The 13,552-nt window shown below is 41.9% G+C and overlaps 1 protein-coding gene across 1 annotated transcript in view; it reads right to left on the reverse strand.

Moving 5' to 3' along the window:
* NPHP3 (nephrocystin 3) overlaps positions 1-12,951 on the reverse strand; it is a 39,914-nt gene extending 26,963 nt beyond the window's left edge. Inside the window, exons 1-7 of the mRNA XM_060248879.1 lie at positions 12,589-12,951; positions 11,252-11,377; positions 10,870-11,020; positions 6,611-6,763; positions 5,347-5,480; positions 3,205-3,365; positions 1,296-1,443 (exon numbers count right to left, since the gene is read on the reverse strand). Of these exons, the coding sequence (XP_060104862.1) occupies positions 1,296-1,443; positions 3,205-3,365; positions 5,347-5,480; positions 6,611-6,763; positions 10,870-11,020; positions 11,252-11,377; positions 12,589-12,942 (1,227 nt within the window). The 5' untranslated portion in view covers positions 12,943-12,951. The remainder of the gene's footprint in view (positions 1-1,295; positions 1,444-3,204; positions 3,366-5,346; positions 5,481-6,610; positions 6,764-10,869; positions 11,021-11,251; positions 11,378-12,588) is intronic.
* Positions 12,952-13,552: the final 601 nt, after the last annotated feature.

Here is a 13,552-nt window from a genome sequence, read left to right on the forward strand (position 1 = left end):
AAGAAACTGTTCTAGGTAACACTCTAGTCATGTGAAATGCTGGTCACATGTTCAGTCAGTCAAATGGATGGCTGATTTAGACATCATAAAGAGGTTTGTCTGTAATGGGAGTTTGTGCACTCCCTTTCCCTCCCCTCGTGAGAGGACTTGAAAATGTCCTGGTCTGACAAGGCTTCAATTAAGTTCCAGTTCCTTATGGTGTGAGAATGAAGGCACTTGGGCCAAACTGAAGTCTGGTACTTCCCTATAGAACAAGATTTGAAGTATTGGCTTAAATCTAGTTTAGAATGGGGAGGGGAGGGGGGAAAAGTCCAACTTTCCTGCATTTGGATATGTTGGTAAATTGGAGCTTGATCCAAGGATTCCAAACCCAGAAGTCTTCAACTGTGCTTCACACATGAAGGGTGGACAGCAACAAGCTGTGCTTGTGCCCATCTGTCAGTCATGATACCTGAATTTAATGCAGGTTATGCAACTCATGCTTTTTTTTAAAGTGCAGCAAGTGGTGAAACTGGTGGATGTGCACAGCAATCTGCCACATGGAGCAGCCAAAGTTGACTTGGATTCGAAGAACAACAGTAGAAAGGGCAGCAAAAGAAAACAGAACAGCAATACTAATACAGAAAAACTAAATGAAAATATTGACATTATTTGAGCTTTTTAAAAAATAAGGATAGAACTGTTGCCGTTTTTAGAAACAGCAACAATATATTTTGCAGTAAGTCCTTCATCAGAAATAAGAGTGAAGGAGAGTCGTCATTGATTCTACAATAGAAGCAAAATCTCTTCTTGGATACAACAGCTTGGATCCTCCCTGCCACAAGTGGAGAAGAGTTCAGGGAGTGGAACCTTCCTGCCTCCACCTCCTCCTCCTCCTCCTGATGCAGCCCACTTGAGTCCCCCTGAAATTATGCTCTTGGGGGTCAAAATAGGGGGGGATCTGTTGCGGCGGGTGAGAATCAGCAGAAACTGCCCCTCCCCACCAACAGATATCCTTCTCCATATAGGACATATTATTCTCTCATAAATCTACTAAGTCTTTAAAGGCACTCAAATCCCTTGTAAAATGAGGGCTATAACCTCTACGAAGCTAACTTTATCCGGGATTCTTTGAACACAGAGTAATTTGAGTGGTTTTTTTTTTTTTTTTTAATTTGAGCAGTCCCATTTAGCTTTCCACCTCTGAAACATGAGGTTCAATTTCTGTTAACACCAGACCTTACAAGTGCTGCAGTCCACCTTAATGAGAAAAGCAATCACGGAAAATATACCAGCCCTCGACAATCTCTTATTACCTTTGCCTTGTTCACATAACGGACTTCTTCAACTAACTGCTGCACAGAATCCAAGCAGGTCTGGCCGTCTTCCAGGCGGTGGTAAAGAAGATGGGGCTTTCCCTCCGGGTTTTTCAAAAAGGCTTCTTCACACTCCTCCAGCAGACAGCTAAATTGGAAAGCAGCATTCTTGTGCTATACTATTCTGCTGCAGTAAAGAGTTCAAGCAACATCAGCCCCAAGGACAGGATCTTTTTTTCCTGCTGAAGCCCCAATCAAAAAGAGTAAGGCTTTTCTCAGGACCTTAAGGTGGGGGAGGACTTAATGGCAAAGCCTTGAATAGAAAAACTGTTGGGTTTTTTTTGGGGGGGGGCTATCCTCAAAATAGCAGTTATTCATTTTGAAAAAATGCAACAGCTAGACCCCCCCCCCCCAAAAAAAAAAATCTAAGATAAGATAGCTGGGTTTTGCTTCCAGCTGCAGCTCCTCATGACGCTTAATCTTGATTCACTTCATGCATGACACTGGTAGGGTAGAAGGATTTTCATGAACCCAGCCTCTGACACTGCATGAACCCAGCATCTTGCTTTAACTGGGCCACTGTACATGCAATCCCACCACATGTGCAAAGTTAGCACATCAGTGCCATGCCAGCCCAGGCATGCTAACACTGAATATGCAGTAGCTGAGGGCCCTTACGCAAAGTCATATGAGTAAGTTTTCTTTGCTCACTAGTAAAGAGGCCCATAGAACGTTGCAGTACAGGATCCCCCTCACCATGAGGGGCAGTTGCTACTGTAGTAGAAGACTTTCAAGTCCACTTTCATTGGCTTCTTGCAACACTGCTACTAACATCCCCTAACTTTTAAGCCCACCCCAGCCTTCTCCCCTTGTATTGTCTACCATGGTGTGTTGGTGGATTCTCGAAGATTGGTTTTAAAGTGGTATAAAATCCTTGCTGCAGAAGCAAAGACAGAAATAGTTAGATAGGTTCCAGATCTGGTGTTCTTTGGCCTATGGCTACAAGCGAGTTAATGTAACCCCACCATTCCCTTGAGCAGTTTTGAAAGTTCTTTTGTAAGCCAACTTACTAAAGGTGAAAAGCTGCTGCATAGGATGAGCAAAGAACAAAGATAACAGGTAAGTTTTTCCTCAGTTCCCAGGAAGATTTTGCCTAACTGGGAGACAAAGTCAGGCTGCTTCTCTGATCCTTCACCAAATGGGCTTGTTTGTGATTGCGGTGGACGTGTGTGTGTTGCAGGCCTTTACATACGGAACAGTATTTATTATGCATGTATATGAGAGTTAGTGCATAAACATTGGGAGGAGGATAAATGTGCTGCCCCCTCATGCCTGCCCAAATAGGGATGAATGCCACTGAATCTTGGAGAAGCAGGAACAAAAATGAGATGCAAGGATTCCTGGGGTTTAGATTGCAAGGATTAGATGCAGTTGATCGTGCAACACATGGGTATCCTCACTTGCAAACAGCCATGCTCTAGGGCTCACAGCATGGAAAAAATTATAAACCTTTTAGAAAACATTACTTTGTATTTATGTTCTGAGATCAATAGCAGCCACGCTTTGAATGATTTCCACTCATCTTCTGCTGAAAGCTACCTTGAATTAATGTACTTTCCATACAGAAAGGCAAGGTTTTATTTTGAAATAAAACAAGCAAATATGCATCTAACAGAGCATGCACCGCTGTTTTGAAAAGTCTTGTATTATTCTCTTGGGCAAAAGGGTCTGGCATTGCCTTTCATATATAGTTTTATAGCCGTAGGCAAATTCAAAAGGGATTTTTATCAGTATGTGTCAAGACAACCTGAGGGGTGTGGGAGGTCTCAGCCAAAGCAAAACACAGACATACATTTTAATGGCACCACTCTGGTTTCCCTTGTTACAGTTTCCCAAGTAGCTCACTCACCTTGGCAAACTTAAATGCAGGAACAAAACAGTTAAAGAACTCTTCTCGATTTCCCATTTCCTCACAGCCTGAGAAGGACTTTCAGTTTCTACTGGAAAATGGACAGCTTGGAAGAAGTACTCCATTGTCTCACAATATTTCTGAAGTTTTGGAGAGTATTTCTGAGAGTTAAAGAAAAAAATGTCACTAATTGGGGACACCAAATTCCAGTCTCAGAACTGTTCTATACACACACCCACACACAAAAATGTTGTTCCCAAATACACTCAAGGAACTATAACAAGGTGATTAATACTTTTAGAAGTTGAAGTAAAAACAAAGGTTATCTATACTGCATTCAATTTTTTTCTTCACTTAAAAAAAATCTTTACTTGGAGGGAAGGGAAACCTGAAGGGGGTGAGGAATGGTAAAACAGCAACATTGTCTATTTTCACCTGAAAAAAATGCATAGTTGCAGTAACTTCTGCTTCAGAGGGAGTAGCTATACTTGCCTGGTATATAAATGTCTATGAATTATGTAGGATATTATCAAGAGGGCTCTACCAGTTTTCTCTATCAAAATAAAACCCATATAAACAGCACTCTGCTGTATTTAAAGTCAATGTTAAGATTCAGAATAAACCCAAATCTATCTAATAATCAATAGACTGAAACCATCCCTTAAAAAAAAAAAAGCACTCTGACTCCCAGAGTGATCTCTTCTGTGATTCTTATGCTAAGGTGAACATTGCTGACATACAAAGAAGCTAGTCTTGATTTGTTTTGCCTAACCACAATCGGTGATATGAGTTATAGATAAATGTCTTGAACTGGAAAATTCTGGAGATGAATTTGCACAGCATGATGTGAGCTTACCATGCAATTCAATAGGGATCTAACTTAGTGCAGTTATTTGACTTATATATTTCACAAAGATTATTAAAAATGCATCATGGGTTGAATCAAAGTACTGTCAATGGAGTGGAACCTTGCTGTCTCTTTTCAGCCAGTTTGGTGTAGTGGACTCTTATCTGGGAGAACCGGGTTTTATTCCCCACTCCTCCACTTGCACCTGCTGGAATGGCCTTGGGTCAGCCATAGGTCTGGCAGAGGTTGTCCTTGAAAAGGCAGCTGCTGTGAGAGCACTCTCAGCCACACCCACCTCACAAGGTGTCTGTTGTGGGGGAGGAAGATAAAGGAGATTGTGAGCCGCTCTGAGATTCGGAGTGGAGGGCAGGATATAAATCCAATATCTTATTCTTATTCTTCTAGTGCAGCCCACAATGCTTCTTGACAAGCTTCTCTCATGGGGATGGGGATGGGGACAAGCTGCAATGGGAGGGAGAAATCTGCTTTGATAGATCCAGCTCTGCTATCCAAGATCCTTTTAAAACTGGAAATGCCAAGGGTCAGATCAGACTCTTCTACAGATTCTCCACTACTGCTGCTGAAATAATGCATATTTCTGGTCTTCTGCCCATCCTTCGAAGCCTTCTTCAGTAGAACAGTTTAAAATACATTAATAAACTAAAGTTATACTTCACAAGATCAGTGTCCAGAGCTTGAGCCCCAAGGCTCATCTCTGGCCTTGATCTCCCAGCCCCCACTCAGGGGATCAGCGAGCAGGGGCAGTGGGCCAGACGCTGCCTCAACCAATGCTACTTTTAGCTCCAGCAGCAGGCCAGGAGCGAGCCTGCTATCATCTGGGAACATCCCTCTCCCTGCGAGAAAGCCTGAGGGCGATCCCTCGCCCCTCATGTACGCAGGCGATCCCAATAAAGTCATTGGGAGGGGGCGGAGGTGGGAAGGATGCTGATTTAAGGGGAGGAAAGGGGGCACACCAGGGAGGAAGAGCTCGGTGCTGTTGAGGCTGGAGTTACCAAGAAACAGGGAAGCAACAGGAGCAAGGTCTGTGCCAGGGGGCTCAGGTGACGCTAACCTCCCCCGCCAGACTGATCTGAAGTGTGCCTGCCTCCCAGACAAGGCATCCTGGAGCCATCTCCCGGCCCCTCCCAAGGCCCTTGATCTGAAGAGCCAGACAATCAGGTGTTGGTTTCTAACCCGCATGGAGGAGACTGCCCCCAAATCCTGATGATGGAAACCTAGCCAGTATGAAAATTTATATGCTGATCATTCCTATAATGTGTATATATCATTCTTACCTGTATGAAGATGTCTAATTCTGATTGAGTCTCCTGTGTATTAATGAGGTACACCCTTACTGTGTTACTCCACAAAGAGTGGGAAAACAGTGGAGTGACCTGCAACAAACTGGCAACAGCTGCATCCCAATCATCTGCAAATTAAAAGAAAGAGCAGAAATGAAAGACCTACACAAAATATTTCATTACCTAGTAAAAAGGCTCTAATGTGTTGCAACAACAATTGACCTTGGGGGTCTTTTAATATACTTAAAAATCTAATCCACTTATGGGGGTAATAAAATGCCCATGATGGACAGCTATAAAATACAACAGCAGCTCTTTCAAAATTAGGTGTAAAAATATTATTAAACTATCAGGCACTTGTGAACCCCCTAATAACATGCATTACATAGAGACACATAAACTGTATACTGCATGTTTTAATTGCAAAAAACGAAGTAATTAAAAGTCTAGTTGTAAAAGTGTCATCCTGATACCAAACACGTTTACTTGGCAAACATTAATTCAATAGTCCTAAACTGTTTCTTGCAGAAGGCTCAGTGGTAGTCAGCTATTAAAATTAACAGTTCATATCTTTAAAGAACTAACATTAGCCATAATTAATTTAAGACATTTCTTCTCTTTTTAAATGACCATCAAATTTTATTCATGGGAAACAGCAAAACTTTAATCATTATTTAAGGAGAATGCCAGCATCGGGAGAATTAAAGCACACTGTGCTACCAACCTCTGAATAAAAAGGGAGAACACACTGAGTTCATTGGTCTATCAAAGTCAATAATGTCCATTCTGACTAGCCGTGGGATCTCCATCATCTCAGGAAGAGATTTTTCACATCACTTGCTACCTAATCCTTTTAATTTAGGTGCTGGGGATAGAACCTGGGCCCCTCTGCATGCAAAGGAAATATTTTGCCACTGAGTGAGTGAATCACAGCTCTTTTCCTGAGCAGGGAAGAACAAAGGCTCTTTGAAATACGGGGCTTTTAAAGGGTAGCCACTTTTTAAAAAACGCATCCATTGATTTTACATATGGTAAAACTACAGAAAGAAGAGACTACATCACCATTTTATTGCCAATAAAGAAGCTACATTTTAAAATCTTAGTGAAGATCTAATCACCACCGTAAACTGCCTCATGTTTCAACACAAATTTAGTTTCCCAGAAAACACCCTTATCCAAGCCAAAAGTCAAACCTTGCAAGATTTTGTCTTAGCACTATTGTTAGACTTCTTGCTTCACAGAACCATCAGCTCCTTACCTCTGTTGATATTTGCAAACGGCCCTTCCACATCAATGGAACTGTGTGCAAACTCAGGGCCTCGAAAAGACTGTTGAAGCTGCATCATACTGCCCATGGATGGCTCGCTTCCCAAGGCTCCACCAGTCCAATACTCAGCCTGAGCCCCAGTCGCTTAAAATAAACAAGCAGGTAACTATTTACACCAATTTAAATGAATGGGCTAAATCAGAAGAGTGCATCTGCATGTGGGAAGCAATACCCACATACCTCATGGAAAGATACCCTGACAGCCATTTTCCTTCCACTCACAGTTCTTTGGCTCCAATCTAATAGCCACATTCCCTAGGCGTACTTTCTCTCCACAGCTGGCATACCCCTAGTAGAATATTTTTGTCTTAATCCAAAACATGTTAGTCCCCATCCAGCTCAAGCTGGTCATGATTGCCCCATTAAAATTATGCCAGTCCCAATTAATGTTGCTCTCCTTTTTTTTGCAGTTGTATCCTCATATATAAAGCTCAAAACTACACACTATGGCTGCAAATCTGCTTAAGATCAAATCAGGTACACAAAGAGCAACCATAGGGTCCAGCTGAGGGGAGCTCAACCCATCTTAGGTCTACTGTTTATTTCATTTAACCTCTCCCTGCACCAGAGGTGTTTGTGTCCCTGCTAGGCTTCCTTTTAGTACTTCAGCACAGCTGTGGGGTAACAGCATTAGAAGACAAGCTGTGGAGAGATGAGCCATTGGTAGAGGAAACATTTAGTATCCCACTGCTATGTTCCTCCAGTACTCCAAAAACAAGGGGCCCATCTTTCACTTCAGATGTGACTGAGATGGATCCCGGTTGCAACAAATAAGTCTGTCACCATCATATAGAGGTTGAAAAAAACCCTGAAGCATCTTGGAATCAATGACACAGAAATCAGTCCCACCAAGCTCAGTGAGAAATACCATCTAATCAGCCCATTTCACTTTGCAGTCTTTGATTCCACCTGTAAGGCAGAAGACATTTGTGCCATTGTCACAACCAGTGTATGAAAGTGCTCTGTTATGCAGTCAGGCCAGGGGATATGTTGTCCAAGGTACACAAGCCTAAAGTTCTGCCAGGCTTCTAGAGTATGCATCAAACTATTCTGACACTTGAGGAGGGAAATTCAGATGCTCCCCCCCTACACACACTGCCACTGGCAGTAAGAAAAACACAACACGATAATTGACAGTTTGTCATCCTTTGCCTAATAGTGGAAATAGCCTTGCACACAGTTCTCTGGAGTTTAGCCAAAGTCATAACTGAAGCTGAAATTAGCTGTCAAAATGTACTTAACACTTGCATCATGACAGATTATTTTTTTCTTTAACTACAGTTCTAAGTCAAGGCCTTTCTAATATGTGTCAGTAAGATGTTTGATTTAAGAAGCACAGTGATAGTATTCATGTACAAACCTCCTACAGTAGCCAAAGAACACCTTTATTAATGTTAGTGTGGAATAGTGCTTAGAATGTTAGAGCAGGCCTGGAAAGACCTAGGCTTAAATCTCTGCTCACCAGGTCTTGGACACTTTGTCTCAGACTACCTCACATAAATGATTGTTTATTTATTTAATTGAATTTTTAAACCACCCTCCCCTGTAGAACAGGGCTCAGGGCAGTATACATCAATGATTAAAACTTTCATATAATTCCACAGTTAAAGGCAATAAAATACACTACAATACAATAAAATACACTAAAATACAATAATAAAATGCATTTTAATTATTGGTTATTGTTTTAACTGTTTAATTTTAATGTGGTATTTTAACTCTGTTTTTATAGCTTTGTATTGTTTCTATTATATGTTGTGATCCGCCTTAAGCCCGGTTACGGGAGAAGGCGGAATAGAAGCCTACAAAATATAATAATAATAAATATACATAGTTAAAACAATAAAATGTAATAAATTATTCTAATAAAATGGCACTGAACTACCAAAACATGCCACTGTCTTGTGGCAGGGGGAGGTAAATAGGAGTGCCAAACCAAAAGAAGCTGTTTCTGTCCTCAACCAGACGCCTGGCAGAACATCTCTGCCTTAAACGCACTGCGGAACGGCATTAAGTCCCAAGGGGCAAGGATGTTGTTCAGTACAGAGTTCCACCAGGTTGGAGTCAGGGTGGAAAAAGCCTGGCCATGGTTGAGGACAGCCAGATGTCTCTCAGGCCCAGTACCACCAATAGATTTTTACCTACTGAGCACAATGCTATGTGAGCATAAAATCCTGAATGCCATGGAGGGTCTGAGCAAAAATTAACTAAATAAGATGCTCACTTGTGGCTCACATGATAAGAAACTTTACACTGCTTCTTCACTTGTTAACACAACAAAATAATCACACTGCTGACTCACTGTATTCAAATAAAATAGCAATCATCAGTGGCAGGGCTGCTGAGATGGGGTGTGGGGAGACCACAGAGTTTTGTTTTTTTAAACTTCTAGAGGTCCAGATTTGCCATGGGACCCAAGCTCAGTGCTGTTGGGGGACAGAAATGATCAACTATCTTATATATGTTCTTCTGGATGTGAGAGTATGCCAAATGTAGCATAAGAGGGGCCCCAACAACAGCATGCCCTGGAGATCCACAGTGGCTTTCAGTTGCCTTAATCTGCTAAAGTGCCATCAATGGACCATGAAGAAATATTCACCATTTCTGGTTCTGCTAGTAACTACTGGTTTATTTACTTCATACAGTCAGAGAGCTGGAAGAGGCATAGACCATCAAGTTACCGTCAGAGAGCCAGTATACAACTGCAAGTTACCCACCAAGCACATATTAAAATTTCTCACAGTCCACTAGAGTATTAAAAGTTATGAGGGGGGAAAGTTAAAAGAACAGAAGCAGGCAACTAGCGCCCCCCGCATTGCAATTACCACAATAATTTAAATGGTGAGAAATGTGTGATTTTGTCAGATACTGTCACACTGCAGCTTTGATACTAATAACTGTAACCATGACAAACACGCTCACAACAGAATCAGGAGCAAGAATCTTTGTATCAGACCTTTGAAAATAATGGGAAATTAATAGGCTGTAGTCAACCAATGACAATTTCATATGGATTTTCTCCATGTTCCCCTTACCTCAGCAGTCCCTTTGGACCCCTAAAAAGATTATGTCTGCAGTCATAAGACTTGCACTGACAAAAAGTCTCATAGGTTGGGGGCGTGCCGTGAGGCTGCCCCCCTTCTCCTCTTGCACTTGTGGAGCCTCACAACTCATATTGCAATAGATTTGCTCTTAAAGGGCTTTGCTGGTGGTGTCAGCTTTTGTGGCAATTATACCGCAGCCCAATCCTTTGCTTTGCTGACATGTGGTAGCAGAGTACAAAAGTTCTAAGCACATTTCATTTTTCTATGGGGAAGCATTCATTCGTCATTTGAAGTGGTACTGTCCAAAAAAACCCCACGCAATGTATGATTCTGTTGTCTGCCTAACTCAGGTTTCATTGTTGTAGGAAGAGAACTGTGGAGACTGAAAACACCATTGGGGGGTGGGGGGAAGAGCTGTATGTGCCTTGCACAAATGCTATCTTAGCTTGCACTACAACTGGAAACTGGAGAGGGAGACAGCACACTGACTTGAATGCTGAATACTAAGAAGTCATGGTTAGATGTGATGTGGAATTCTGTCTGTTTCCCCAATAAACCTTTGGTGTAAAGGAGGCAGACAGTGCCATTTAGTATTCTTCTAAGTCTGTTGAAGTCACTGCACTTAGAAGGATGTACAATGTCACTGTATGCCTCTGTTCCCCCAAAAGTTTGTTTTTCAAATGAAATGCAAACTTGCAAAGATATAGCCAATAGCTAAACAGCAGCAGAGAGCTTTTCCCCTCCTGCAGTTATGTCCATTAAAACCTCACAAGAGGTTCCCAAGATAATAAAGAAGGCTTAAACAAGTTAAGATTTAGAAATCTGTATTCCGCTTCTCAACTTACTCTTTTATTTTCCATTAAATTTTGCTCCTAAGAGATGACATGCCCAAACTGAAATGTTACCTTTAACCTAGAGGGAAAATCAACAGCCAAGATTTTCAGAATGTGGAGAGAGGGAGTAATTTTAGAAATTGTAAGGCAGCTTGTTTAAAAGTTTAATGACACAAAATATTTTAATTGTTTCAAAATTACATTGTGACATTTTAGCAGAAAGAACAGCCACTAGATTTTTGTGTTTTATATTTCACATATTTATATAACATGCTCATGTGACCATGTTTAAAACTGTATGAAAAATCCTTACCAGCAGCCTCTGTATAGCTATCATCTGAGTCTGTTTCCTCAGGGTCAAATACATGGATTCCTTGAGCTTGTAGTCTCTGCAATTTTGCCTCCAACTCTCGCTTTGCCCTCAGTAAATCCTGAATTTCATTTTCCTTGGTTTCTCTAAAAATCTATAAAAGTTAAAGGACCAGTCACAAACTGCACCTCCAAATGCAAGAGCCTCCTCTGAAAACTCAACCAATGTTCTAATTTGAGTCAGTCCATAATGGCATGAAATTAACACGCACCTGCTGTTCATTTATAAACACTTTTCAGTGGTCTCACTCAAGGTCCAACAACTTGACTAAGAGTTTAAAGTCTGCAATGAGCTGCCAAAGACACAAGGAAAATGGAGACCTTACCTTGAACTGCCTCTTGACTTTGTCTCGGTCATGTTCAAATGTAGCAGCTCTCTCCATGGCTTGATATTTAGCCTCTAAAGCAGTTTCTTTCTCTCTGAGTATTTTCTGATATGTTTTCTGAAGTGCCTGTAAAAGACCATTCTTGGTTTTGGTTTGTTTGATTTTTTCCCCTTGGTGGTAGAAAATCCCAATAAGTCACAGCTTTTCAAGACAAGAGACATTCAGGGGTGGTTTCCCATTGTCTGCCTCTGCATCATGACCCTGCTATTCCTTGGAGGTCTCCCATCCAAATACTGGCCAGGGCCGAACCTGCTAAACTTCTGAGATCTGACAAGACAGGGTTAGCCTGGGCCAGGGCGGCCAAACTTGCTTAACGTAAGAGCCACAGATGTTTGAGAGCCGCAATAAACATCAGATGTTTGAAGACGCAAGGCCTGAACATCAGCTGTTTAAGAGCAGGAAGGGAAATAGAGGGGGAAGAGAGATGGAAATACAGGAACTTCTAATGCATCATCCAAGTCTCCAGCTGGCTTGAAGAAGTGATTTAAAGAGAAAAATGCCTTCTCCAAGCCAGCCGATGAGGTGGTTGGGGTTTCAAGAGCCACACAATATGTGTGAAAGAGCCACATGTGACTCCTGAGCCACAGTTTGGCCACCCTTGACCTGGGCTATGAAGTCTTTGCCTGCTAAATCTCCAGACTAAAAAAACCAGCACATAAAGCTTTCATACTTAATTCTATTTCCCAAAAAGTCATTGTGTTGCATTTGGACTTATACTCTAACACGCATTTACCACAATCAAACCAACTTTCTTCCAAATACGTATCTTTAGAAGCAAGGCATTAAATACCTAAAAAAATGCAGTGCTAAAACTTGCTTGTTTACAAACTCTGATCCTGAATACAATCTGCAAAGTTGTATTACTATGGAAACCCCATTAATTACAATATAGTTGACTTGAAGGGTTTCACCTGCAGTTACAGTGAAATACAGCGAAATCTTCATAGGCACCTGGAGTGGTCACCACAGGTTTCCTGGAGTAGCCCTGAATGTGGAGGAATCAGCTGCTGTAGTGGATCGTGTAGGACCACATCTTGGAATTACCTTCATATTAAAAAACACCCTACAAATGAGTCCAGTACAGGATAAAACAGAGGACAGATTTTTTAGCGCTTGTTTTCTCTCTGAACAGAGTTCTTCGTGCAAAGGAACACTGACATATTTTAAAAAGCAGTGCAGTCCACTCTCTACCTCTGGCTTGTGTGAAGCAGGCCTAAGATTCCTCTATAATTTTCACTTCCTTTTTTGGCCAAGATGTCATGATCTTTCTAACTTACCTGCAGCTCTGCCCGCAGGCGTTTGTTTTCCTTATCCAGTTTGGCCTCTTTCTTCATCATAGATGCCACTTCATTGTTCTTGCTGATACGGAAGATCTCGTATTCCTTCTTCAGGCGTTCGTACTCTGCCACACACTCCAGCTCTTGTACAGAGGCAGTGGATTTGAAACTGGCCCCAATGAGACCTCCAGGTCGTGATGTCCCCACGCGGCGGAAGGAGCTGCGCAGGAGGCGGGCTTTGGGTTTCACCTCCACAGGGATCTCACAGGCCTCACCCCCACCTCCCTCACATGTGTCTTCAATCACCTCCCCAACAGTGCCTACTGGGTTTACCAAAGATGAAGCAGTCCCCATAATGGAGGCTTCACCTTGGGATAGGAAATATTAACTAACTGAAGGTCACACCATAATGTTCAGTTTATCATTCGTAAGTATTTATGCCATGGCATCAGCCACATCGTTTGGGACAGCTAGATTTGAGTCCAGATGACCACAAGCAACCCTCATTTCCTCTAATTAGCCACAAGGATCCAAATTCTTCTTGGCCTGCTTGTTCTTTCGACTTTCCATACAACCACAGTTAGTACCCATGTCAAAATCTTTGAGCCTCTGAGTTATTCAACAGTTATTGAATCCAAGTTAATCAGTCTATGCATATTTCATTTAGCATGGGCAAATTATTGGTGTAATCCCATGCACATTTTTCTGGATGTAAACTCGATTGAACACAGTGAAGTTTACTTCTGAGCAGACGTGGCTAAATTTGGTCTGGAAGACTGCCGGTGCCATTCCCCTCCCCCTTATTTTTTTTTTCAAAATTACCAATAAATGTAAGGGGGGGAGTTCACTCTGTTTTACACTCCACAGGCCAGATCACGTGCTCCGTATTACAAGGATGTTCATTACACAGCAACAACTACCACACTCTGGATCTGAATTCACAATGACAGCAGGTGACCATCCC

This window comes from Heteronotia binoei, chromosome 10 (assembly GCF_032191835.1).
Source record: "Heteronotia binoei isolate CCM8104 ecotype False Entrance Well chromosome 10, APGP_CSIRO_Hbin_v1, whole genome shotgun sequence".
Lineage (NCBI taxonomy): Eukaryota > Metazoa > Chordata > Lepidosauria > Squamata > Gekkonidae > Heteronotia > Heteronotia binoei.